This window comes from Antechinus flavipes, chromosome 2, assembly GCF_016432865.1.
Source record: "Antechinus flavipes isolate AdamAnt ecotype Samford, QLD, Australia chromosome 2, AdamAnt_v2, whole genome shotgun sequence".
NCBI classification, from domain to species: domain Eukaryota; kingdom Metazoa; phylum Chordata; class Mammalia; order Dasyuromorphia; family Dasyuridae; genus Antechinus; species Antechinus flavipes.
In genome coordinates, this window is record NC_067399.1 from 485,334,293 (window position 1) to 485,358,559 (window position 24,267).

Consider the following 24,267-nt stretch of genomic DNA (forward strand, 5'->3'; position numbering starts at 1 on the left):
GTGTTTCACACCAGATTTGAAATCAGGAAGTGGAGTCTTCCTAACTCCAGGTCCACTGATCTATCCATGTACCACCTAGCTGCCCTTCTTGAGCACAGTAGGCATCTAGTAAACATTTCTTGACTTTAATTGAAAGTGTATGAAGAAAATTAGACATAGAATCACAAACTTTGGGGATCCTAAAGAACAATTAGATCAAAGTACATCTGAAAGGAAATTCCCTCTACAAGTTTCCCAATTAAAAGTAGTTGGATTTTAAAGTCAGAGAACCTTATAATCATATCCTGTGTGCTCCTGGACCAATCATTTAATTTTTCTGATTTTCATCATCATCATCTGAAAATGAGGAGTTTGGACTCAATGATCTTTGAGGTTTTGTGACTAAATTTATGATCCTTCAATCCTATGATCTCTAGTGATAGGGAAATGGCTACCTCCTAAATCAATCTATTTCACTCTGGCAGAGGACTAAGAATTAGGCTATTTTTTTTTCCTTTAAACAAGGAGTAATCTGCAACTTCTACCCATTGCTTTGGCTACTCTGTTGGGCCAAGAAGAATAGATCTAATCCATCTTAGACATGACAGTCCTTTGAACACTTAAAATGCTATCATGTTTCTCTAGGATAGCCCCAGGTGGTGAGTTCCCCATCACTAGAGGTCCCAGCCCCCATTTCAAGTCTTTTCTTCTCCTGGCTAAACATCTCCAGTTCTCTCAACCCATACTCTAAAGTGCTTTCACATGACCCATGGGAAAGACAAGACAGGAGTTATTATTAAACGGAGGCTGCAAAAGGTTAGATGGCAAGTAGCTAGCTTCTTAATTCTTGCTCTTTCTACCGTGTTACTCACATAGTAAGTACTCTGTGGGCATCTATCATGTGCCACCTTGTACTGTCACATAAGAAGACTGTGATATTGCAGCATGATAAATGTGGAAATGTTTACAAGAACTGCACATGTTTAACCTACATTGGATTACCTGCTGTCTCAGGGAGGGAAAAATTTGGAACACAAGGTTTTGCAAGGGTGAATGTTGAAAACTGTCTTTGAGTATATTTTGAAAATAAAAGGCTATATTTAAAAAAGAAGAAGAAGAAGAAGAAGAAGAAGAAGAAGAAGAAGAAGAAGAAGAACAACAACAACAACAACAACAACAACAACAACAACAACAACAACAACAACAACAACAACAACAACACAGTAAGAGTAGTGCATTGAATTCTGCACTGGGAGTTAGGATTATTGGGATTCAGTTCCTGCTTCATTTACAATGGCAAGTCACTTAACTTCCCTGTGTCTCAGACAACTAGCTCCATAAAACTCTAAGATAGAAAGTTGTTGAAGTTTCCTTCCACACCCAAGAAATCATCAGTTATTGACAACTGCCATTTAACTTCCTTGTGTGTTAATTTTGTTCCCTATCCTAAACTACAGACTTCTAGAAGACAGAATTCTCTTCCCTGTAACTCTTCCAGTGTGAAACAGAGCATTAAACATGAAGGAATCCTCTGTTTGTTGATTGACTATTGGCTGAATTAACTCTGAATTCATAGCCAAAGAAGACATTAATTTAACAAAGCCCTTTTATTATCAAAATGCTAGATTCCCAGACCTCCCATCTCGCGAATGCAGAGTGGCTTTAAAGGAGGCTTTCTTTCAGTGGGTTTTCCTATATCAATAATCTTTACAAACATAGATTAGAACCATTTCCACCTAGAATATAGAGGTGTATGGGGGCAAGGAGCTACCTTCAAAGTATTTGGTTATACCATCCATACCATTCCCCAAAAAAGACACCAAACACATAAAAATGGACATCTGGAAAATGCCAGACACATCTCCACTACTTCTAGGACTGTCCAGTTATCCCCATTTCACAGATGTGTCCACCGAGGCACAATGACTTGCCTGACAATGATGACAAACTTAAGTGGAACGAAAACCACCCAGAAACAGATGGCAGCCCGTAAAAACATCCCAGAAGTTACTAATCAGTGGGTATTTTGTGCCATGAATCCTGGAAGTCTGGGATGTAGCACAATGGCAAACAGAATGATTCAGAAGAAACAGTGGAGGGAAAACAGGGTGGGGAAACTAACTCACAGTGTTTTTCAGCCTGTTGGAAGTTTAGTCTGGAGAGCCAGGCTCTGGGGGACTGGGCACCCGTTCCAGATCAACAAGGTAGAACAGTGAGCGGAGTGCTCCTTAATGCCCAAGGCCCCAAGGATGGGATGGGAGAGGATGCCCCTATGTCCCCAACTCCCGAGCCCATGAGGTTACAGAAGAGCAGTGGTCATCAAAGGCTGGGGACTTCAGAGCGGCCTCCTGTTAATACAGGGGAACACAGGTGAGCATCAGCAGGCCCGCCTTCCAGACGGGGTGACACGAGGGCCCATGTGCCGAGAGAGAGAGAGAGAGAGAGGAGAGAGAGAGAGAGAGAGAGAGAGGTCCACCTGGTGTTGCCATGGCTCCCCGCTGGAGTCTGAGCTTCTCAGGAAAGGGTGACCGTGCCCTCTGCCAAACCAGCCCCCATCATCCTGCCTCTGGCCCCTGAGCCAGACAGAGGAGGGGAAGCTCGGCACGGCTGAGGAAGCCAGCCCTGGGTGGGCTCCTGGAGGGCAGAGCTGAGGGTTGCCCACCATCTGCTGTTCCTTCAACTAAATAAATTCAAGAACACCCATGGTTCCTGCCTAGGGCAGGGGACATTGGGGAGCTCAGTTCCCCCCCTCACAGAAAGGCAGTCAGCTAGGCCCAAGGAGGTTCCTCCCACAAGTCCCCATGCCTACCATCAATTACTCAATCAATACAGAGTTATCAGGAGTCTAGTACAGGCAAGGCCATCTGCTCGCTGCGAAGAAACCTAAGCCACGAAGACGACCAAAAGTCCTGTGCATCTGTACAACATTTTGTACTTTTCCACATGTTCTTCAAATCTCTCACTCGCTCCTCACAGAAACTGTCTGTATGTGTGTGTATGAGTGTGTGTATGTGTGTGAGTGTGTGTATGTATGTGTGTATGTGTGTGAGTGTGTGTGACTGTGTATGTATGAGGGTGTGTGTGTGTGAGAGTGTGTGTGAGAAGACACACTTATGCACAGTCACAGGTCAAACCTTCCCATGTGTGGTGCAGGAGCACACGTGTGTCTGCACACACATGTAGGCAGAGGTAAGCATGTGTAGACTGCCATTCTATGCATGCATTACATGCCATCCTGTGTACATGTGTATATGTATTTACCTTGTGCCCAGCTGTATACATGAAGATGCATGCACAAAACAAGAGTGATATTTTAAATGTCTATGATCTTCAAAGTTTGCAAGAGCTCTATAAGATTGGAATTATAAATATTTCTCCATTTTTATATTATTATATAATTACATATATTATATTATTATACATTTTTATATATAAATATATTCTCCATTTTTCAGAGGGGGCTCTGAGGCACAGTGATTGGCCTGTGGAGACTATTAGCTGATTCAGTAGATAATGTGCTGGGTCTACAGTCAGGAAAACTCGAGTTCCAATCCTGCCTCAGATACTTGTGGGGTGTAATCCTGGGCAAGTCAATCAACTTTTTTCAGCTTCCTCATATAGAAAACCAAGATTAATGAGAGGAGCCCACTCCCAGAGTGGTTACAGGATCAATGAGATATTTGTGAAGCACTCAGCTGGGTACCTGGCCCAGGGGGTGCTGTCCCTCTCCTAATATGCAAAGGGCCCCCCTTCCTTTCTAACTCCCCAGAGGCCATTCCTCCCTGGAGGCTCCATCCCCACAACGGGCAAGCCCCAAGGAGACACGAGTGGACCAGCAGCACTTGAAGGCAAAGACCCACGAAGGAGTGATTCTTGGGTCACCTTCTCTCACCTACTATCTTCTAGCATCCAGAAAAATGATTTGGGGGCTTAACCACCCAAACAGTCGCACAGGAAGTATTCCATGTGGTGAGTCTGCCCTGATTCACAAGATCCTCAAAGGCAGCGCAATAAAATGGAAAGACCCCTGGACTTGGAACGCTCCTTCCCAGCTGGGCGACCCTGGACAAAGCCCTCCTCGGTTCCGAGCCTCAGTTTCTTCATCTATAAAAAAGAGGGATCGGACTAGGTGGTCTCTAAGGTTCCTTCCAGCCCTGACACTTTAAGGTTCAGGGGAAGGAGAGGGAAAGGGAGAAGCTGGGCAGAGTTTTGAAAATAATTAAAACTCCCACACTAGGACACAGGGGGAAGAGGAGCCAAGACTTGGACCATCAAGTCTTCCCAGCCGGCCCCCTGCTGCGGCCCCCTTTTGTCACAAAACCTGAGGCCGAGTTATTGTTCAGAAATGAACCTTCCAGGAAAAAGGGGCCAGTGAGTCCTGTTCCCAGGACAATCCCTGCAGAAAGCATCCCCCCAGGGGCTGCCTTCCTGCAGCTCGAGTGAAAAGACAGAAAGGGGCCCAACCAGCAGCCCATCCATGGAGAGGAGGGGTAGGGGGGGAGCAGACTCCCCAAAGCCCCTCCCCAATCCACATATGCAGAAAGCCCCTCTCTCCCCCAGAGCCTTCCTGGGTCTCTGAATCACCACTAGCGCCACTGGCCTATCAGGGCTGGTGCAGGCCCAACACACCCCAACACTCCTCTTTCTAGGTCCCCAAACCTAAAGACTCTTCACCCCCATTTGATTCCTGCCTCCCTCCATCATCCTTCCACCTCTTCTTTCCAGGACTTTCTCAGTCAATCATACAGCCAGGATAGCCGAACAGGAAGAAAAAGAGAAAACTGACAATCTCAACCAGCAGAATAATTTTATCAATCTGATATCATGAGAAGAGCACAAGAACTGGTGCTAGTCCTGGCTCTATAACTTGGTGACCGGAGCAAACCTTCCATTTATTCTTTTCTCCTCATTTAAAAAATCATGTTTCTGCTGATACCACCTCCTCACACCTCACACACAGAGCAGTGGCAAAAAGGGGCTCTGTACCCAAAGCACAACAGAGAGATATGAGCCACTATTCTTAATTACTGGTAATCAGCCCGTAAGCATTCATTAAGCAGCCCTCCCTCACTTAAATCCAATTCACCCTTGCTGTCATATGTCATGGCCCCCTCGGAGAAGGAAGGTCAAGCAACAAGACCTACTATGTACTGAGCGCCGGAAAGTCCAAGTTATGTGCGTTAGGCAGTTAGTCTATAAAATTCTGTACCTGAACAAAATTCATTCAACTAATCCCTCTGCGGGTTACTGTGCTTGGTCTCCCAAATGGAACTTGGCTCTCTGGAGGACACACCATGCAGCCATCTCCATTCTCCCCTTTCTTTCTTTCCAACGCCATCTCTCTTCCCCTGCCACATACACCTAATTTTTGTATATATTTGCTATTAAAGCAAATAGATTTGCCGAAAGAAACTTACCTGACATCTGTCAATCATCTGTAAATATGTAAATGACATGTTTGTAGATCATCATTCTAATGGTTTTACAACGAGTCATTAGCATTAAATTTCCCTCTTTGCAAAAAAAAAAAAAACAAAAAAAAAAAACTGAAGGCTTTCATTTGTAGGAAACCTTCCAGATTATTTAGCTCAATCCCTGATATGGTACAGATGAGAGCATTAAGACCTAAAGAAAGGACCCAACTTCTTCCAAACTCCCCTCCGTTCCCCCCACTCAACGCCCGGCAAATCTAGGTTTCAACTCCAAATTCCAAATCCCAGGACTATTTCCTACTACAAAATGCTACTTTATCCTGAGATGAGGAGCTGGAGGAGGAAGAGGAGGAGAGCAAGCAAACAGGCCAAAGGAGCGTTCCTGTCCTCCTCTGGCAAAAGTTTGGTCCTTCAAGTTTCCCAATCAGGTTATCAGCCACAGCTGAGAAGAAGCCGCCTCTAACTTTGTTCCTACAGGTCCTAGCAAGGGGCCACAGCATTGAGGCAATTGGTCTCTGTGGAATAAAGGCCAAAGAGAGAACCAGGAAAGAAAGACAACATGAAATGAAATGGGGGCTCACTTTTTCCCATTCTTCCTCCCCCTGCCTGGTCCCGGCAAGCAGTGCATTCTGGGCTTTCCAAGGGAGAGGAGGAAAATACTCCCCATCTGACGGGGCAATCTCAACTGTTGCTAACTTCCCTCTGACACCGTGACCCTGAGGTTAAGAAGCACGGTGTCTAAGATTACAAGATCAGCTTTCCCTGAAGAGTTTAACCAGAATTTTGGAGGCTTAACATTCTTCTCTGAGCCTAGGATACAAACTGTGGACACAGAATCCCAGAATGTTTGAGCTGGATAACTCTGAGAACACAGAAAGTCAGAACTAGATGCACCTTTTAATGTAGAATGTCAAAGCTGGAAGGGACCTTAGAACACAGAACACTGAGATGAAGGGTCCTAAGGCCATATAGTATCAGAAGTGAAGGGACAGTCAAGACCACAAGTACTAACAACTCGTTTTACAGAGGAGGAAACTAAGTCAATGAATAATGAAATGAGAACTATGTATTTTTTCTTCCAAAAAAGGGCATTTTCACATACCCAACAGCAGACAAAAAGGAAACTATATGAAACCATGAATCTCTATTTCATACTATTTGTGTTTTTAAAATATATAACAAATTTATATATAAAATATATAACAATAAAATTTGTGTTACTTTCAAAACTGTCCCACTAGTTTGTGATTTCTTCTGAGTCTCTGGTCTCTTCTGTACATTTTAAAAAATATTTTCTGTGGAAATATGTATAGAAGAATTGCACATTTTTAACATATATTGGATTACTTACTGTCTAGGGAAGGGGGAGGAAAAAGGGAGGGAGAAAAATTTGGAACACAAGGTGTTGCGAGAATGAATTTTGGAAACCATCTTTACACATATTTTGAAAATAAAAAGCTATTTTTTAAAATTTCCAACGGCCAAAGAGCTAATATTATTCACTTCCCATCCAAGTGAAATAAATACAAATCTTGGTCTTTAAGAAAATCAAGGCAAGGCTACTTTGGAAAGGCAACATGATATGGGACAAAGAACAACACAGACTTGCTGTCCAAGGATCTGGGTTCCTTCAGGTCCTATAGGCTGATTTTGTCCAGCTCACTTGGTACCCTTGCTCTGGCTTACCATCACTTGCATGTCACGGCATCACCTCCCTAATGTCATAATCCTCTTCGAGAACAAAGGACAAACAATCTATGCAATCTAAGCTTTAGGATCATGTGCAGTTTAACCTTTGCAGGCTTCTGCTCCCCTTCCAAAAAGAATAATAACATTCGTACTTTCTTTCTCACACAAGATTGTTGTGAGTAATATAAATGTGAGCTATCAGAATGACAAAAGAACACAACTAGAGAAGCCTGTACAGAACCTTATCCACTAAAAAAAATATAGGATGGTGCTGACTGGTTCCTCTAAAAAGAAGAAAGGATCCATAGGATGACTCTCCTCACTCTCTAAACTCTTATGAGTCTTAACTTTGCTTGATGATTGGCCAAAGCAATCATAAAACAATAGCTCTTTTCACCCAAAATGCAGATGTTCATGGAGGCAAATGGGCGTTCTCAGAGGAAGCCTTTCCCTTGGCTCAAAATGGTCTTGGGAGAGAAGGAAAGTCCAATGAAGAGAAGAGATGAATATGTGGTATCTATAGGAAAAAATTGTCATTCAAGTCATTTTTCAGTCACAGCTGCCTCTTCATGACCTCATTTGGAGCTTTCTTGGCAAAAATATTGGATCGATTAACCACTTCTTTCTCCAGCTCATTTTTAAAGATAAGGAATTAAAACAAATAGGATTAGGTGAATTGTTTGGGATCACATAAGTAGTAAGTGTGAGGCCATATTTGAACTCAGGAAATAGGGATACATATTCCACATTTATACTTTAATATCTCCTCAGAGGACAAGGTGGCTCACCCACGGTGGGTGATAGATTAAAAGTTCACTTCCCACCCAGTTTTTTTAACCACCACATTTTGAAAACAAATCTACTAAAAGGAAAAAAGTTAAATCAGCTAGATGGTGCTCCCAAATCAATAATCTGAATGAATCTGGCCACAGCCCCAAATCCTAATACATTATGCACATATATGTATATATATGTGTGTGTGTGTGTATATACACATCACATATGTCCAATATCAAAACCTCACTATAGTCATGTGTCCCTCTGTGAAATCTATTTTCTCCCTTCTCCCAGTCTCTAGAGAAGCGCCCCAAAAGAGCCCTCAGGAAAGCTGGTAAGAAATGAGGATTGAATTTGGAGTCAAAAGCCTTGGGCCTTAATACCAGTTCTGCCTCTGTGCCATCTTGTGTAAGTTCCTTTCACTATGGGGCTTCAGTTTTCTCTTTGGAAGGGGGGATATTTAACTAAAACGCATATAAAATTGAAATAGAAACAGGAGTTGCAAATCAACAAAAAAGGATCCATGCAGGCTGAAATTTTTAGTTTTAAATATTTTAAGTTACTTATGTTTCATTGTATTTTTACTTATTTTGTTCAATATTTCTCAATTACATTTTAATGTGACTGGGGATATGCCTTGTGTGGGATTTGACACCTATGGACTGTATCATCTCTAAGATCTCTTCCAACTCTGGAATCCTATGTCCTAAGGTCAACTCCAGTTCTGACATTCTATAGTCATAAGCTAAAAGGATTTAGAACAAAAAAAGGACCTTTTGTTGAGTTGTTTTTGTTGTCGTTGTTGTTTTTTTTAACAAGGAAATTGGAATTAAGTGACTTGCCCACTCTCCCGTAGATAGAAAGTACTAACTATCTGAGGCTGCATTTGAACTCAAAGTCCTCCTGATTCCAGAGTTGATGTTCTATCCACTACGCCTCGGAACTGCCCCTGTTGAGTTGTTTTTAATCTTGTCTGACTCTAGATTTTCTTGGTAAAGATACTGGAATGGTTTTTCATCTCCATCTCCAGATGAGGAAACCGAAGCAGAGTTAAACAACTTGCCAAACATAATGCAGCTTTAATAAGTATCTGAGGTCGCATTTGAACTCAGAAAATTAAGTCTTGCAGATTTCCAGCCCAGGGCTCTGTCTATCGTGCCTCCTAGCTGGCCAGAAGGAATTTTAAAGAGAGAATATAGCCTCCTCCTTTGACAAAGAAAGATAAGAAACCAGAGGGGAAAGGCTATGCTTCTGGTCACAAAAGACTTCTGAACTTTAACCTAGGTTCTCATCTAAAGCAGGGTTCTTTTCCACTAAGGCCATAAGAGCAAGGTTCATAGCTCTAAAGTGAGGAGGTGCTTCCGAAGCCATCTGGTTTAACTCCTTAATTAAAGGAAACTTGAGGCCTCATAATTCAATGCCTCTGTTTTACAAATGAAGAGACTGGGGTTGACAAAGACAAGGTAGTTCCAAGTTGTAAGTAGAAGAGCCAAGACTGGAACTCGGGTCCTCTAAATCTGCTCTATCCTGTGGTCTATAATCCCTTGAAGGTGTCTGTGAAGAATTAAAAATATCCCTTTTAAACACAGATGTTGAGTCAGAGCCAGGACACCAAGTAAGGCTGCCAAAATCAGCCTATGGGTTCTACGGGCTCCTAGAAAACGAAGAGCTGCCCAAACCCAACTTAGAACTCGGTGGAAGTCTCCCTCCATCGGCCCCAGGGGCTCTTTCGGAACTGGTCCCTACAAAATACCTTCCTTCCTAATCTAAGGTCAAATTCCTGTGGTGGCCATCCTCACTTTTTCCAAGGGGGACAGAGAGTGGGTGGGTAGGGAGAAAGAAAGAAAATACTTTCTCTCAAAGTCAAGGGCAGGCCATCGCGGCCCACTCTCATTTCTGCCTGTCACTTTCAGAAAGCTTTGACAGCTCAATAGGTTCTTGGCCAGGAACAGGAAGGGTTCTGCATTGCTGGCTCCTCCATCACTCCTTTATCCTTCTTCTATCCCCTCACCTCTCTACCCCAAGGGTGGATTTGTTCATCCCTCCCTTCCCTATCTGGGCAATTGGCAATGCTGGGGAATTTTTCCTCTGTTTCTCTTCTTTTTTTGTAACCAGAAAACGTCTTCCTGATAGCTCTGGACGTGGGTACATGCCTGGTCATTTTCAATACATTTTTATTTTTTAATGAGAGAGAAGAACCTGCCCAAACAACAAAAAGCCCACACAGAACATTTGCAGGATGAATTAAAAGCAATTAATGAAACAGCTCCAACAAAGGCGTCACATCTAATCGTCAGGTAGCTCCTTTGTGCTCAGATATGTCAGTGGGGGAAGGACCTCTCAGTGTTTTCTTTGCTTATTTCTCCTGAAATACAAGCCTGGCTTGTACACACCCACACACAGACATACAACATACCCCCACACACACAGGCACACATGAGGGCACATGTACTCTTGGTATGGGTTAAAGTTGAGAAGTTGGCTTCCATTTAAAGTTGAGAAATTGACTTCCATTTATCCCTTCCCTTGACTGCCTGCCTTCTTCCCCCCCAGCCTCATCTCCACTCGACCCAATGAACCTGGCCTTTGCTGCCCCGAACCCTTCTCACCCCACCAATTCCATCCTTCACTTAAGAGTTGGACAAGGCACTTTTATAAACCTTGGTTTCTACATCTGTGAAATGGGGATAATTATTCCTATCCTATCCACCTCACAGTGTTATTCAGAAAATCAAATGAGATTATAGAAGCCGAAGTTTTATTAAATGTTTTATATATACATATATGTGTGTATATAATTATATAATATGCAATATAGTTTATATTACATATATATGTAAATATATATAAATATTATTTCTCCTGCCCTTTATTTTAATCAGTTACTTTCTCTAGTGTCTCTTTCCAAAGGAAAGGGATCCCTTTTCCCTTTGGTGAAAATGTCTGGATTACTTAAGATCACAGAATCATGTTTAGGAGAGATCTCAGAGACCAATGAGCTAATTCCCTTACTTTACAAATGAAGAGGCTAAAATTCAAGGAAGTTTTGCCCACATAAAAAATAAGCAAGCTGAAATTTAAATCCAGATCCTCTGCTTCTAGTTTACAGTATTCTTTCTATTATACCTCCCATTTTATCATCTTATAATGAATGAACTTCAGGTTCTACTTCAAATACCAATTCTCTTTCCCTCCTCACTTCCATCCTTTTCTCCCCTTAGGGTGGGCAGCATTTTCTAAAATGAAATTTTGGAAACAGAAAATTTAGTACCTACTAAGTAACTAACTCTTGACAAAAATCAATCACGGAACCACTGGTGCAAAGAGTCATGAGATAAATACCATGAATCTTGGCCATATAGGGTGCAGAGTTGCTTGTTAGCTTGGGGGAGGTATCAGTCAACAAGAGTTTATTGATTAAGCAGTTCTGTGTTCTAGACACCTTGACAAGCACTGGACTCACAAAGGCAAAATACAAGGAGCTCACATTCTAAAGAGGGAGATAATACATGAATAACAACAGAGACGCAAGATATTGTTATGGTTAGTTGTTTTTCATTCATGTCTGACTCTTTATGACCTCATTTGGGGTTTCCTTGACAAAGCTACTGGAGTAGTTTGCCATTTCCTTCTCCAGCTCATTTTTCAAACGAGGAAACTGAGGCAAACAGGATTAAGTGACTTGCCCAGGGTCACATAATTAATAAGTATCTGTCATACAAGATATATAGAGAATATAAATGAGAGATTATCTTTGGAGGAAAAGTCACTGGAAGAGGGAGAGAGATTGGAGGAGACCCTGAAAGGCTTCTTGCAGATGGTGAAGTTAGAGCAAATAAGAAGATGAGGATTTAATGTAAATATTTTGAAGGTAATAGGGAACCTTGTGAGCTTAATGAGTTATATTCAGGTAGGTACTTTAGGAAACTCACTCCGGCAACTAAGTGAAGGATGCACTGGAGTAAGGAAAAACTCAAGGAAGGGAGAGGAGGGAGTTCAACCAGCAGGTTATTGTAATAGCCCACGGGTGAGGCGATGAGGAGGACCCTTACCAGAGTAGCAGCCGTATGATTCAAAGGAGATGCATATGAGAAATGCAGTATAGACGCAAAACAACTTGGCAACAACGTTTAGAAATGAATTGAGTGTAAGTAAGGAGTCAAGGATGACCCTGAGTTATGGACCTGGATGGAATGTTGATGGCTGGAACAATAATGAGGAAGGGGAGGAGAGTGGAAAATATGGAAAGATAATGAGTTCTGTTGTATAAGCTGAATTTGACATGTCTACAGGACATCATATCCAAATGTCCAATAGACAGTTATTAAGGCAAGAATGGAGATAAAGAATTTAGAGCTAGGTGGCGCAGTGGATAGAGTACCAGTCCTGAAGTCAAGAGGACCCGAATTCAAATCTGGTCTCAGACACTTAACAGTGCCTAGCTGTGTGACCCTGGGCAAGTCACTTAACCCCAATTGCCTCAGGAAGAAAAAAGAGTTTAGAGCTTGACAAATAGATCTGAGAATTACCTACATCAGAATGATCATTGAATCCATGGAAATTGATGAGGTCACTTGTCTAGATATCATAGAGGGACATGAGAAAAAAGTCCAGGACAGACCTGAAGAACACCCACAATTAGTGGATATGACCCAGAGGAAGATCCAGCAAAGAAGATTGAGAAGTAAACACAAAGGCAATAGAACCAAGCGAGAACACAGTTCTATGAAGGAAAAGAAGGTAATCAACAGGGGCAGAAAAATCAAGAAAAATCCAGATTAAGAAAGTCATTGAATTTGGGGATTAAATGATCATTAGTAAACTTGTAGGAATATTTCAGTTGATGGATAAAATAGGAAGCCAGACAGCAGAGGGTTCAGAAGAGCAAGAAAAGTGGGGAAACCAGCTTCCTCAAATAGAAGGAAGAGATACAGGATGAAAACTAGTTAGTGTGACTTAAGAATAAAAAGCAGTAAAGGAAGGATGAATCAAGAATAAATCAGTGGGAGTAGGAACTAGAATCATAAGGTTTGTGGCTCACAGCAAAAGAGGACTTCAATTCTGAATAAAGAGGGAGGACAAGATTGGGGGAAGAAATGAAGCATAGAAAGAAAAGGAAGAAGAGGCGCAAAAGATAAGAAGATTCAAGGTGAAATGGGAGACATTTGGGGGTCAATAGGAAGCCAGAATGCAAAAGTGATTAACACTTTGTCTTCCCTACTTTGGATAACAACTCCTTTTGTCTCATCATTCCTAAGCCCATACTAAGGAAGCAGAGAGAATGAACATAGTTCATAGAACGAAGATCTACAACCCAAAAGTTATGGATCTAGGAGGACCATATCCCACTCCTTCACTCTCCCTTCAAAGAATAATAACGTATAGGGACTAAACGACGGAGTAGAAGTTTAATGCATATGGAGGGAAAACGTCTTGGCTGACACTTAGAGGGGGCTGAATTATACATTCATTCGTGTTTTCTTTCATTCAATAAATATTTACCGAATAAGGACCAAATGGAGAATCATAAAAGCCTCTGGCACAGTAGGAAATCTAATCCACCCAAGTAAAGTAGAAAGGATTGAGAGCGGGGAGACCTAATTTTTTGTCCTGGCTCTGCAACTAATTAGTTGGGTAGCCCCAGACAAGTTGAATGTTCCCTTCCCTAGACATAGTTTATACATCTGTAAAACAAAGGGAGGTAGGGAGGAGGTCTCTAAACTCTGACTTGAGACTATAGGGGAGAGTTTATATATTGAGGTAGCTGAATAGCACAGTGGTTACAGGACTGGGTCAGAAAATCAGGAAGAACCGAGTTCCAACTTGTCTCAAACACTTATTAACTAGGTGACCTTCAACAAGTCACTTAACCTATGTTTATACTCAATTTCCTCAGTTGCAAAGTAAGAATAATAATAATAGTGTTTACCTCCCAGGGTAGTCTGGAGGATCAAATGAGATAGTAAAATCATTAACACATAGTAGGAACATAGCAGGCACTTAGTGTTTTCTTCCCTCCTTCGAGATCATCTTTTCTCCTCAGCTAAAGAAGTAGCCATGTGCTGTTCAAAGCCCCAAGGCAGAGGCCCAGCTGAACAAGTCCCAAGGCTTGGGGTGTGACCAGTCCCCTCTCAGAGGAAGCTAGGTCCTTTGAAAAGGCTGCCCTGAGCAACAGAAGCTTGGAAACTGCCAGCCTAGCAGCTGTACTGGAGTTAATGCCCTTTCCCCAGGGAACAGGGCCAGAGATCCTCCAGCCCAGGATCCCCAGGTGACTACACAGCCTGCTCCCCTTCTTTCTGCCCCCCTACTCCCCAAGAGAGAAGGCTCTCCTCCCTCACCCATTCCTGAGGGACCCACTGGAGCCAATGATTCTTTTCTCCCCTCCCTAAGTTCATCCCTGCACTCCCCAGGGAACAGAGACAAAGCAAACTCTCTCATTCAGGAACCAGAAATGATTTTTTTTTTCTGTTTTGTTTTGTTTAAGTACAAAGATCTGCATTCTCTCCCAGAGCCCAAGTGAACACAAGCTTGCTGTAAACAGCAATAGCAGGAGGGGTTCCACAAGACAAGGCCAGTCAACTGCTGGGGAAGCCCTGGATATTGTCTGTTTGCTCAGACTTAATTCACCCGGCCTGCTCAGCCTTCCAGGCCAGAGAAAACCCTGTCAGACAATGCCTCTGCCTGAAATACACACAAATGACCATCTATTAGCCTTCAGGCAGGTAATTCAGTGCAACAGGAGTTTGGTGAACAGTATGTTTTATTTAATTAGGATGAACAGAAGAGATAAACCTCACAGCAGGTCTAGTAATGACAACACGCAAAAAAATAATTCACGCCCAGGTAACAAAAGAGCAAGTTTCAATTACACTGAAAGCTGAGGAAGAAGTTGACTTAGCACCTCCAAGAAGGAAAAAAAAAATAATAATAAATTCTAAATGTACAGCCTGTGTGATTCACAGTTATAATCTGGGAAGGAACTGCACCTGATCAAGGCAGGAACCCAAGGTATTCGCTGCGGTTTTCACTGGGGCTGCTTCCCCTTCCCCACCACAGCAAAACCACACTGTGTAGTTGCTCCTATTTGAAATCAATCTGGATTGCAAAAGCAGTAAAGGAGTATTCCCCCATCCTGGAAAACTGGTGAACATACTTAATTATTGCAGCAGCAAAAAGAGAAACATTTCTAACATCACGAGCCAAAGCTCACATATAACCAGATACAGAGATTGGGGCTTTGGGGAAAAGGACCCTTCTCTGGTACCATCCTATTGATTGACCATTTCAGACTTTAAAAAAAGATGTAGTGTAGACTAAGTTCTTTCTGACCTCCATAAGCAAATGATCCTCCAGTTGCTCCCATCAATCCTGAAACTTTGAAAGAATGATTTCCCATTACTGCAAATGCTTTAGCATCTTGGAATCACAGCTAATTGGGGAGCGCTCACCTATCCCAACCTCAAAATTTTTTTCTCAGCTTGGAAAAAACCCATGCCATCTAGACTCTGCTCTGGTCTCCATGCTTTAAAAAGGGTCACATTCAGCCAAGGGACATCTTACTTAGAAAAATCTGAATTCAAATCCAGCCTCGGCCGTTTCTAGCTGTGTGATGATGAAGTTACTTAACCTCTCTGAACCTATTTCCTCATCTGTAAAATCAGAGATGGACTAAATGGATGGCCTCCAGGTCACTTCTGGTTCTAAATTTATCATCCTATGAACCCTGTGAAGATAATAATGTTCCCTCACAAAGGACCTATAATGAAAGGTCTTTGCTTGTAGGCAATAATATACTTATGTGAATGAATGAATGAAATGAATGGACAAATGAATGAAAAAAAAAGTGTTGTATACAAAGATGATTTTATTTAAATTTTTTCACTTCTCCTACTCCCACCCCATTCCACTTATTCTTAGTCTTTCCTATGCTTTTGTCCCTTTGAGTAAGGTCCTTCAATAAGCAAAATCTGTGTTTTTTAGTTGTATCTATCCCAAAACCTCAGTTACCTAACAAATAAGAAATTGGTGTTCAATTAGTGAGTACATACATCTACAAAGCACCACTTTAGATCCCAATCCAGGAGATGACATGAACATCTGCTTTCACTTCAAGACATTAATTTTCAATTATTGGAGAAAAACAAAATTAGTCCTGACAAATTGCTGGTGAATATGGAATCTTGTCAAGTGGTTCATAATAATAAGTTAGGGAGCCAGCAATTAACATCCCCAAATAAAGTTTCCTGATGGACTCTTGTCACTTGAAGCAAAATGGAAGGGGACATTCTGGGAGCTGCCCTGTAATTCCATTTGAGATCTACTATACCAAACAGTAATAACACTTCTCAGCTAGCCAATACTCTCAGGTAACCATCTCTTCCAACAGTTAGGATAAATGTATGTTCTAATGAAATAATTTAAAGTCTAACTTTCTGGAAAGAGGGGAAAATTAAAGCTAAAAATCTTCACCCTTAACAGAGTTATTTGTCTGTCTCTCTATTTATTTTATTTTATTTTTTGTCTTTTACTAATAGTTCACATTGTAGAACGAATGACCATTAACAAAGCACTCTATAATTTGTCCCACCCTTTCATGAGCAGCAGTCACTTCCACTGGTCTACAACGATGAATATTTGTGCACTACCAAGAATGACTTTCCATCAGCAAACTGATTCAGCAATGCAGACACATGCTCCTCCAAGAAGCTAAATAGGAAATTCCACCTAGAAATACCAAAAAGAAACACTGACAGACTTTATGAATCTCTCTAAATGTTTTAGTAACCTCTGCTCTAAACCCACAGTTAGAAATGGACAACTTCTGCCTGCTTATTTCAGTGCCCATACTTTTGAGACCACACTGGAGGTCCCTTGTTTCCCAAACATATTTAATCTCTAATTGCAAGGAATCCAAATGATAAAAACAATACAAGGAAAGAGAATATCACAGTGTAATCTCATTTGATGACTTTCTATGTATCTTGACTGCCCCAGTCTCTGTATCAATAAGTAGAAACCGATATTTGAATGAGCAGAATTAATAGATAATGACGATGTAATCTTTGTATTGGAAAAGTAAAAACTGAACCAAGTGAATACATTTGTGCTGGGAGGTGGGATGGGGGGAGAGGTGGAAGGGAGAGCATGTGTTTCTCTCTCTCTCTCTTTTTTTTATTAAGAAAGAAAATTATATCTTTAAGACAAGAATGAAAGACATTGTTACTTCCAAAGTCAACTCTGTAACTGAGCTCCGACATTGTATAATTGACTTTGCAAGCAGAACAACAGCAATATAACAAAGAAAATGTCAGTGTTTTCACAGTGCTAATCTATAGCACTAGGAGGGCCTCCTGCTGTCAGGCAGAGCTGACAATACAATAGCTTTCAAAGGGATATTACCATCATGCTTTTATTCTTGACATCAATCAAGACAAAGAGAATCCTTTTCAGAAGACATTAAAAATCAAACCTTTGGTTGAGAAGATAGGTAAAACAGCCTTCTTTTAAAGGAGACCATTCAGGGCAATCAGCTAATTTGAGGGCCTAGAAAGGGATGGAGTATTTTTATTTATTGAGTGTATAATCCCAAAGTGATTACAGGCTGCCTGCCACAAACCAGGAAGGTAAGGAGCTAAATCAAAAGTTTCTATCAGTCTTTCTCCACCCCACACCTAAGAAAGCAGAGCAGGAAAGGATGACAACCCTGGGTTGAGATTTCAAGGAGGATAACTAAGCCAGACTGAATTAGTGCATTTTTGTGCAAAACAGTTTGATTACTGACTTGCATGTTTATGCACAAAATACCATTGCAATCTGACAGCAATTTGCAGAATTGTCAAATTCACCAACCAAAGTACATCTGCTATTTTCAATCATGTGCCAACAGGAATAGAGCTCCCATAAACTGCACTGAAGTTGTTCAATGAAAATTGCCTAGAACCTCTCAGTCCCCTGGTTCTGTTCCTTTATCTAAATCTTTATATTAGCCTGAAATGTTTTTAGAAAAATGATGTTTGTTTTGCAAGCATCAGGTCCCATTAGGGCAAAGCACCCCATAAACCAAGATTTTCCAATCATAACCTTTACCAAACAAAAGAGCTATAAACTATCCCCTAGTCAAATATGGCAACAGAAAGCTTATCTTCCTAGATTCCCTTTTGACTTTTTCTGTGAAAGACTGCTAAAAGGTATACTATAGAAATGGATGGTGCTTATCAATACAATTATTGATAGTCCAAGATCAAAAAAGTTAATATTTATACAATATTTAATTGGTGATATATTACTCCTTCCTCTTTTAAACCACTGAGGATATACCAAAAGATATCATCTGCCCTCCAAAGAACAGAACCAAAACAGCTAAGGCCACCATCCAATTTTCACAAACTGTTTTGTGGGGACATTTAGTTAAGGTGTTCACCAGTTTACACCTGGGGTGAGAGAAATGGAAAGATAAAGAGGACTAAACTCTAAATACTAATCAGGAGATTTCATCGAAACTCAAGAGACCAAGGGGAATCTCTGAATAGAGACCCTGGGCAGATGGATAGGCTGACTAATATAAATAAATGAGGACAGTCCTTTCCAAAACAGAGGTGGTTACTATGTCAATATTTACTACAAAAAAAGGAAGTTTTTACATTGTAGACAATGGGCACGGTACACAATTCTTTAGACAGTATTTAAATAACAGGTACTAAGAAATTCCTACAAAGAAGGGTAAAGATTGAGAGAAGAGAGGACACCATCAATGACTCTGAAAATAATCTCCCCCTGAATCAGCTTTCTTCAAAAGAGCAGGCAGAATGTTCCCAGTATCCACCTTACTGTTGGTTTGCTTTAGTTTACACTTTCAAATGAACAGTTAAAAGAAATCGATTTCTCTAATTGTGAGGCTATTAAATCCTACATCAGGGGGAGAATTCAACAGCTATCTCCTTAAAAACAACTGGCTACCAATATGGCATTTATTGCACATTTTTGTTCAAATTAACCAGATCCCTTGGACCAAAAAAACCCCCATCGAGAGCCAAGCAAGCTTGTACTTAAAAGACCTTCACTCTGGTTTAGTGATTTTCTTCCTCCCCTCCTTGTCCTCCTCCCTCTCCACTTCTCTCCCCCCCCCTTTTCTCCTTACCCCCCCTTTTTTTTAAATAGTGGAGCATACCACAATATCTCCATGTATTAAAGGAATTGCCAGTACTGGGTGGTTCTGTGGAATTACTTTATTACTATAATGTCACCGGCATTTTGCACCTCTCATTATTAATACACAGTGCACCTTATGCTTCTCCGTTTGGAAGGATTCCACTGCCAGGGGCACATAGTTATCTTATTTTACTGCTTATTAAGTTTTTGCTAGGAAACAGGTGTAAGAATCTAAATAGCAATTACTAGACATAAAAGATGTTCTAGTGAATGAAACAAGTCATGTTTCCCTGTGATTGAATCGAGAGGCAGGAAAAAAGTACTGAATACAATACAGTCTGAGCGTTCCAGACCAGCCTACAAATGTTACAGAATTTATAAAGAGTCCCCCCCACACAAGATCATGTACATTTAGCCAAACAAATCCTGACAATTTACACTTGTATTTGGTCTCCGTTGAATCAGAAAACCTGTAAGCTCAGAATGCCTCTATTTATTACATCTCAATTATTTCCATGGAAACATGTGCTGTGACAATCTATGCTGTGCCCAACTCCCTCGACCTCCATCCAAATTTATAAAAAATGGACTTTTTAGAAGCTAAAGGTTGAGAAGAAGGAAAGGCCTAGGCAGGGGATGAAATGGAATCTCTGGAGGACAGATAAAAATTTGGGTGCTGGGTGTAAACATAGTGTATCCAATAATTAATAGCTGGAAATTCAATTAACAGTGAATTTATACTGAAAGTGGGGAAATATATGCCACATTACAAATTATTCAAAACTTTTAAACCTAGATTGAAAAAACGTATTAATTTTCTCTCCAAATTAATAGGCTGTTGTGAGATTGGAGGCAGCAGCATCAAGGCGACAGATCATCTTGATGTTGAGTGGCAGAGATAACTGCCAGGATAATCATTACTGAGCCACCTGATATAATCAGTAGAAATAACATCAGTGAAGAGTGATGACTACAGTACAGAGAATGAGGCCAAAATTATCAAAGTAACAAACAGGGCGAATGCAGTGAAAACTGCCACACTAAGAAGGAATAAAAAGCGAGGAAGCTGGAAAATAGCTCAGTAAATGGCATTCTTCTGAAATTCAGGGGTGGCTTTTGAAAAATGATGCTGCTATACTCCTCTAAACTATTGCCTGGATGTACAGGGGATGAGTTGTGTTTCCCAATAGATAGACAAACACTGTGACACTCACTGACACCTCCAGAAAGGGAGGGTGTTCTGGGGTTCTGTTTTGGTGGGGCAAGTCACCATCTGAGGCCTGTTTGATTTTCAAAGCTGCAATTCCTGTGCTTTCAAATAACACTTTCAGAACATCCATTAGAAATAGTTATATTTCTGTCTTCCCTTCCTCCTATGGGCTCTCACATTTCAGAGATCAATTACAGCAAAGGACATTCAGAGCAGGTTGCTCGGTGCTCTCTAAGTCCACAATGCCTCACTGTTAACCCTGACACACAGCAGTGAAGGCAAAAATACACTGTTATTCCTTAAGAAGCACCTTCAAGCATCTTTAAAGGTGAAGACCTGGCTGTTTTAAACACTTACTGTGGCGCTGTCCACACTTAGTCAAACACTTTTTAATATTGTTTCCTGGGCGGTTGGGGGAGAGGGAGGGGTGACTCTTGAAGATTAAATAAATGCTGACCCACAGAAACTCGAATCTACATCAAATTAGTACCTTTCCTTTATATTAATTCCCTCCTAGATAAATGACCACACCTCCACCTATTCACCCCAGAATCAAACTAAATAAAAGACTAAATAGAGAAAGACAAAGTCTGTGAGGATCTTTGTTAAATGACAAGAGAAACATTATATATAGCACTGAAGTCTCTGATACAGCAACAGAAACAAATCATGTGATTCATTATTTACTATAGTTTTGAGAAATCACCTTACTCTATTCAAGATTTTAACCTGTATCTTTTCTCCATCAATTAACTTTCATTTTCTAGCTGGAAAGCCATTCTCCCAAGATAACAAATAAGCTCTTCTGGGCTCCCCTTGTTCTTTCCTCATAAAACATTTTAAGCTTGATTTCATGAAAAGCTGAAAAGAAATTCTTATAGAATCTTTCAGAGGTGTCAAGTAAGCTGGTTTAGCAAACTAAAATGTCCCCCCATCTCTGCCTAATTATGAGTTGGATTTATTCTTGGATTGAACCTATTACCTTTCACAGAAGGGATTGTTGGTGGTAGTGGTGGTGTTTTAAATCAGGAGCTTTGCAATTTCCTTTCTGAATTATCTCCTCCTGATGAATTTAACATAGAATTAGCTGCCCGGTTCCAAAAGAACACAAAGGCTTCTCTGACTGGCCATTCACTTCCTACATTTTTGCATGGTTGCCTGAAGAGGCTCTTGAAGATTGTGATTTAGTTATTACGAGTACAAAAGAAAGGTAAAGTCAAATCTTACTTCAAGTGACTAAAATTGGTTCATTTAGGAAGGATTTAAACGTGGACCTTTCTCTTTATCTCCCTCCTCATATTAACATATTAAATCTACAAACTCCTAAAATTTTACAAAGGGAGTCAGCTTATGCAACAGTTCTCTTTTCCAGTTGTATTTCTCACAAAGTTATCTAGAATAAAGAACAACTTCACTAGAAAAAGGACAAAAACTTAGGTCCATTTACTTTGGAGTTCCATCATTAACTTCTACTTGTTCTTGACTACATCTTTTTAATGGTGTTTCTAGGTTTTCTTTAGGAAGGACAGTGATTCCCTACCCCACCCCCATAAACCCATTCAGTTCTCAGATGCCCCTTTGCTCCGGTATTTAAATTCATGACATCCAAGACCCAAGAGGAGGAAAGAGGGAGGGGATGGGGAAGGGGGAGAAAGAGGGTGTCCTATCCCAGTTCTACTGCAAGAAATTAACTTTTGGGAAGAACGTGGGCTCTGGCACCTACCTCTAATGAAAGGGTCATAAAAATTAATTTTTAATTAGTGAGGAAAGGAGTCAAAGATTCTCTTCCCCAACCCTAACCTATACATAGCATAATCTCTAAGGGCCATTCTCTCTCCCCCTCCCCCATCGCCTCCATACTAATTCTAGAGCGCTGCGGGAGAAGGCTGAGGAGCACCCAATAGTCAGGGCTGGGGGGAGGGGACAGAGAACCACAAAGGCCAGGCTTGATGCCCTGGGGCTGCAAGCAAAGGCTCTATGGGGGGGAAGAGCAGGAAGGGAGGCAAAAATCCTGCACTCCCCCACCCCCACTGCCCAAACCCCCTCTTCTCAGGGAAGTTATTCACCAGACAGCAATGAACCACAGGGTTATAAGGATGGAATTACAGATACATATACATATATAGTATATATATATATATATACAGATATATATATACACACACATTACATTGTATTCACACCTACGTAAAAATGTGTATATGTATATGTACACATATATACCTCCACATATCTACACAGCACTCAGTGATTCCCAAGAGGACAGGGGGGACAGGAAACCCATAAATACGCTGGGGAGGTAGGCCGGCCAGGCAGAGCCAGGAGTTGGCGTGTCTGGCCTGGGCCTGGGGCTGAAGGGAGGGGGAGTCGCGGACTGGGAGTTCGGCGCCCAGGAGCCGGGCGCGCCGCGGGGAGCCTGGGGGGTGGGGGTGGTCGGGATGAAGAGCTAGGACATTGAGGAACTCTTCCAATCCCTCTTGGGGCACAAGGAGCCCCAAGTCTTAGAGACTACCCGCTCCCCCGCCCCCTGCTGAGCTCTCAGTGGGGTTGGAGAGGACAGGGACACACCAGACAATAACCCACAGAGCCGGAGGCGCGTTAGCTCTAGCGGCCTCAGTGGAGGGGGATTGGTGGGGTGGCAGGAAGTGAGGGGGCCGGGCTGGGGGGAATAGGGGGGCCCGCGGTAGGGGGCCTGGAGAGGCGGAGGAAGCTGGGGAACCCTACAGGCAAGAGGTACAGAGATGAGAACTGAGCTGGGTAGGGGACCTGGAGAGGGGGCGGAGAGAAGGGCGCGAGGTGATGGGGGGGGGGGGGGTCAGGCTGCAATACAGTCCCCATGTCTCCAGAAACAACAGTGGCAGTCGCCTCCTGCTTTCCTCACTCCTTCCCCACACCCCTCGGATCAGGGAGGAGGGGAAAGCAGAGGGAGGCCCGGGGGGCCGGCGCTGGGGCGACAGCCGCAGCTGCCTCCTTCCCTCCTTCTTCTCCTCCTCCTCCTCTTCTTCCTCGGCGGCGGCGATGATTCGCAATCCCCGCCAAACCCGGGCCGTACCCCTTGATTGGTCACGCGGGCCGACTGGCGGGGGCCCGGGGACCCAGATGGGGGGAGAGGAGAGATGAGACTCCCCCACTCCCCCATACAAACCCACTTACACACCCCAAGTCTAGAAGCAGCTGGCCGGGGAACCCGGTCGCTATGCCTCCCCGCAGACTAACAGCTCCTTCTCCCCCGGCCCGGGAGGGGGGATTGGAAAAAGGGAGGGTGTCCGCTCCACGCTCCCCTCCTCCTCTTCTTTCTCCTCCTCCTCCTCCTCCTCCTCCTCCTCCTCCTCCTCCTCCCCCCTCCTCCTCCACCTCTACCTCCTCCTTCTCTCTCGCTCTCTCGCTCGCTCTCGGTCCGCCCGTCCCTCCCTCTCCCTTCCTGCCGGTTCCCTACTCACCTTTCACCGAGCGCGGTTTGGCTTGCTTGCGTCTCGACATGTCCGGGGCTTCGGGCGCTCCCTCTTGCTCAGCGGACTGCTCCCCCCTCCGCCCCCCGCTGCTTCCCCCCCCCTTTCTCCTCCTCCTCCTCCTCCTTCTTCTCGGAAACTTTTTTTTTGCAGCCGGGTCGGCGGCTGCGGTGAGCAGATCGATGGTTCGGGGCGGCCTCACTCGGAAAGATAACTATTGATAATGATGATGATGATGATGATAATGATGATGATGGTTTGGGGAGGAAGGTGCTAAGGCCGAGGGGGGTGGCGCTGGGTTTTTGCCTGTTGCAATGCGGCAGCCGGGGGCTCAGCGGTCCCAGCGGCGCGGGGAGTCCAGAGGCCACTCGGCCGAGCCGCGTTATGCAAAAAAAAAAAAAAAAAAAAAAAAAAAAAGCCGCCCCCCTCCTCCTCCTCCTCCTCTCCACCCCCCGCCGGCCCCCGGCCCCTGCGGCCCCCTCCCTCCCCCCACCCCACCAACCTCCACCCCCCACCCTCCTCCTCCTTCTCCTCCGCCCCTCGGGTTATTTTTGTGCAAAGTTTGCAGGCGTCCGGCTGCGCT

General features: G+C 42.8%; 1 protein-coding gene across 1 annotated transcript in view; it reads right to left on the reverse strand.

The window, feature by feature from the left end:
- The window catches only part of ZNF423 (zinc finger protein 423), a 402,787-nt gene extending 378,974 nt beyond the window's left edge, over positions 1 to 23,813 (reverse strand). Inside the window, exon 1 of the mRNA XM_051979809.1 lies at positions 23,676 to 23,813. Within this exon, the coding sequence (XP_051835769.1) occupies positions 23,676 to 23,715 (40 nt within the window). The 5' untranslated portion in view covers positions 23,716 to 23,813. The remainder of the gene's footprint in view (positions 1 to 23,675) is intronic.
- Positions 23,814 to 24,267: the final 454 nt, after the last annotated feature.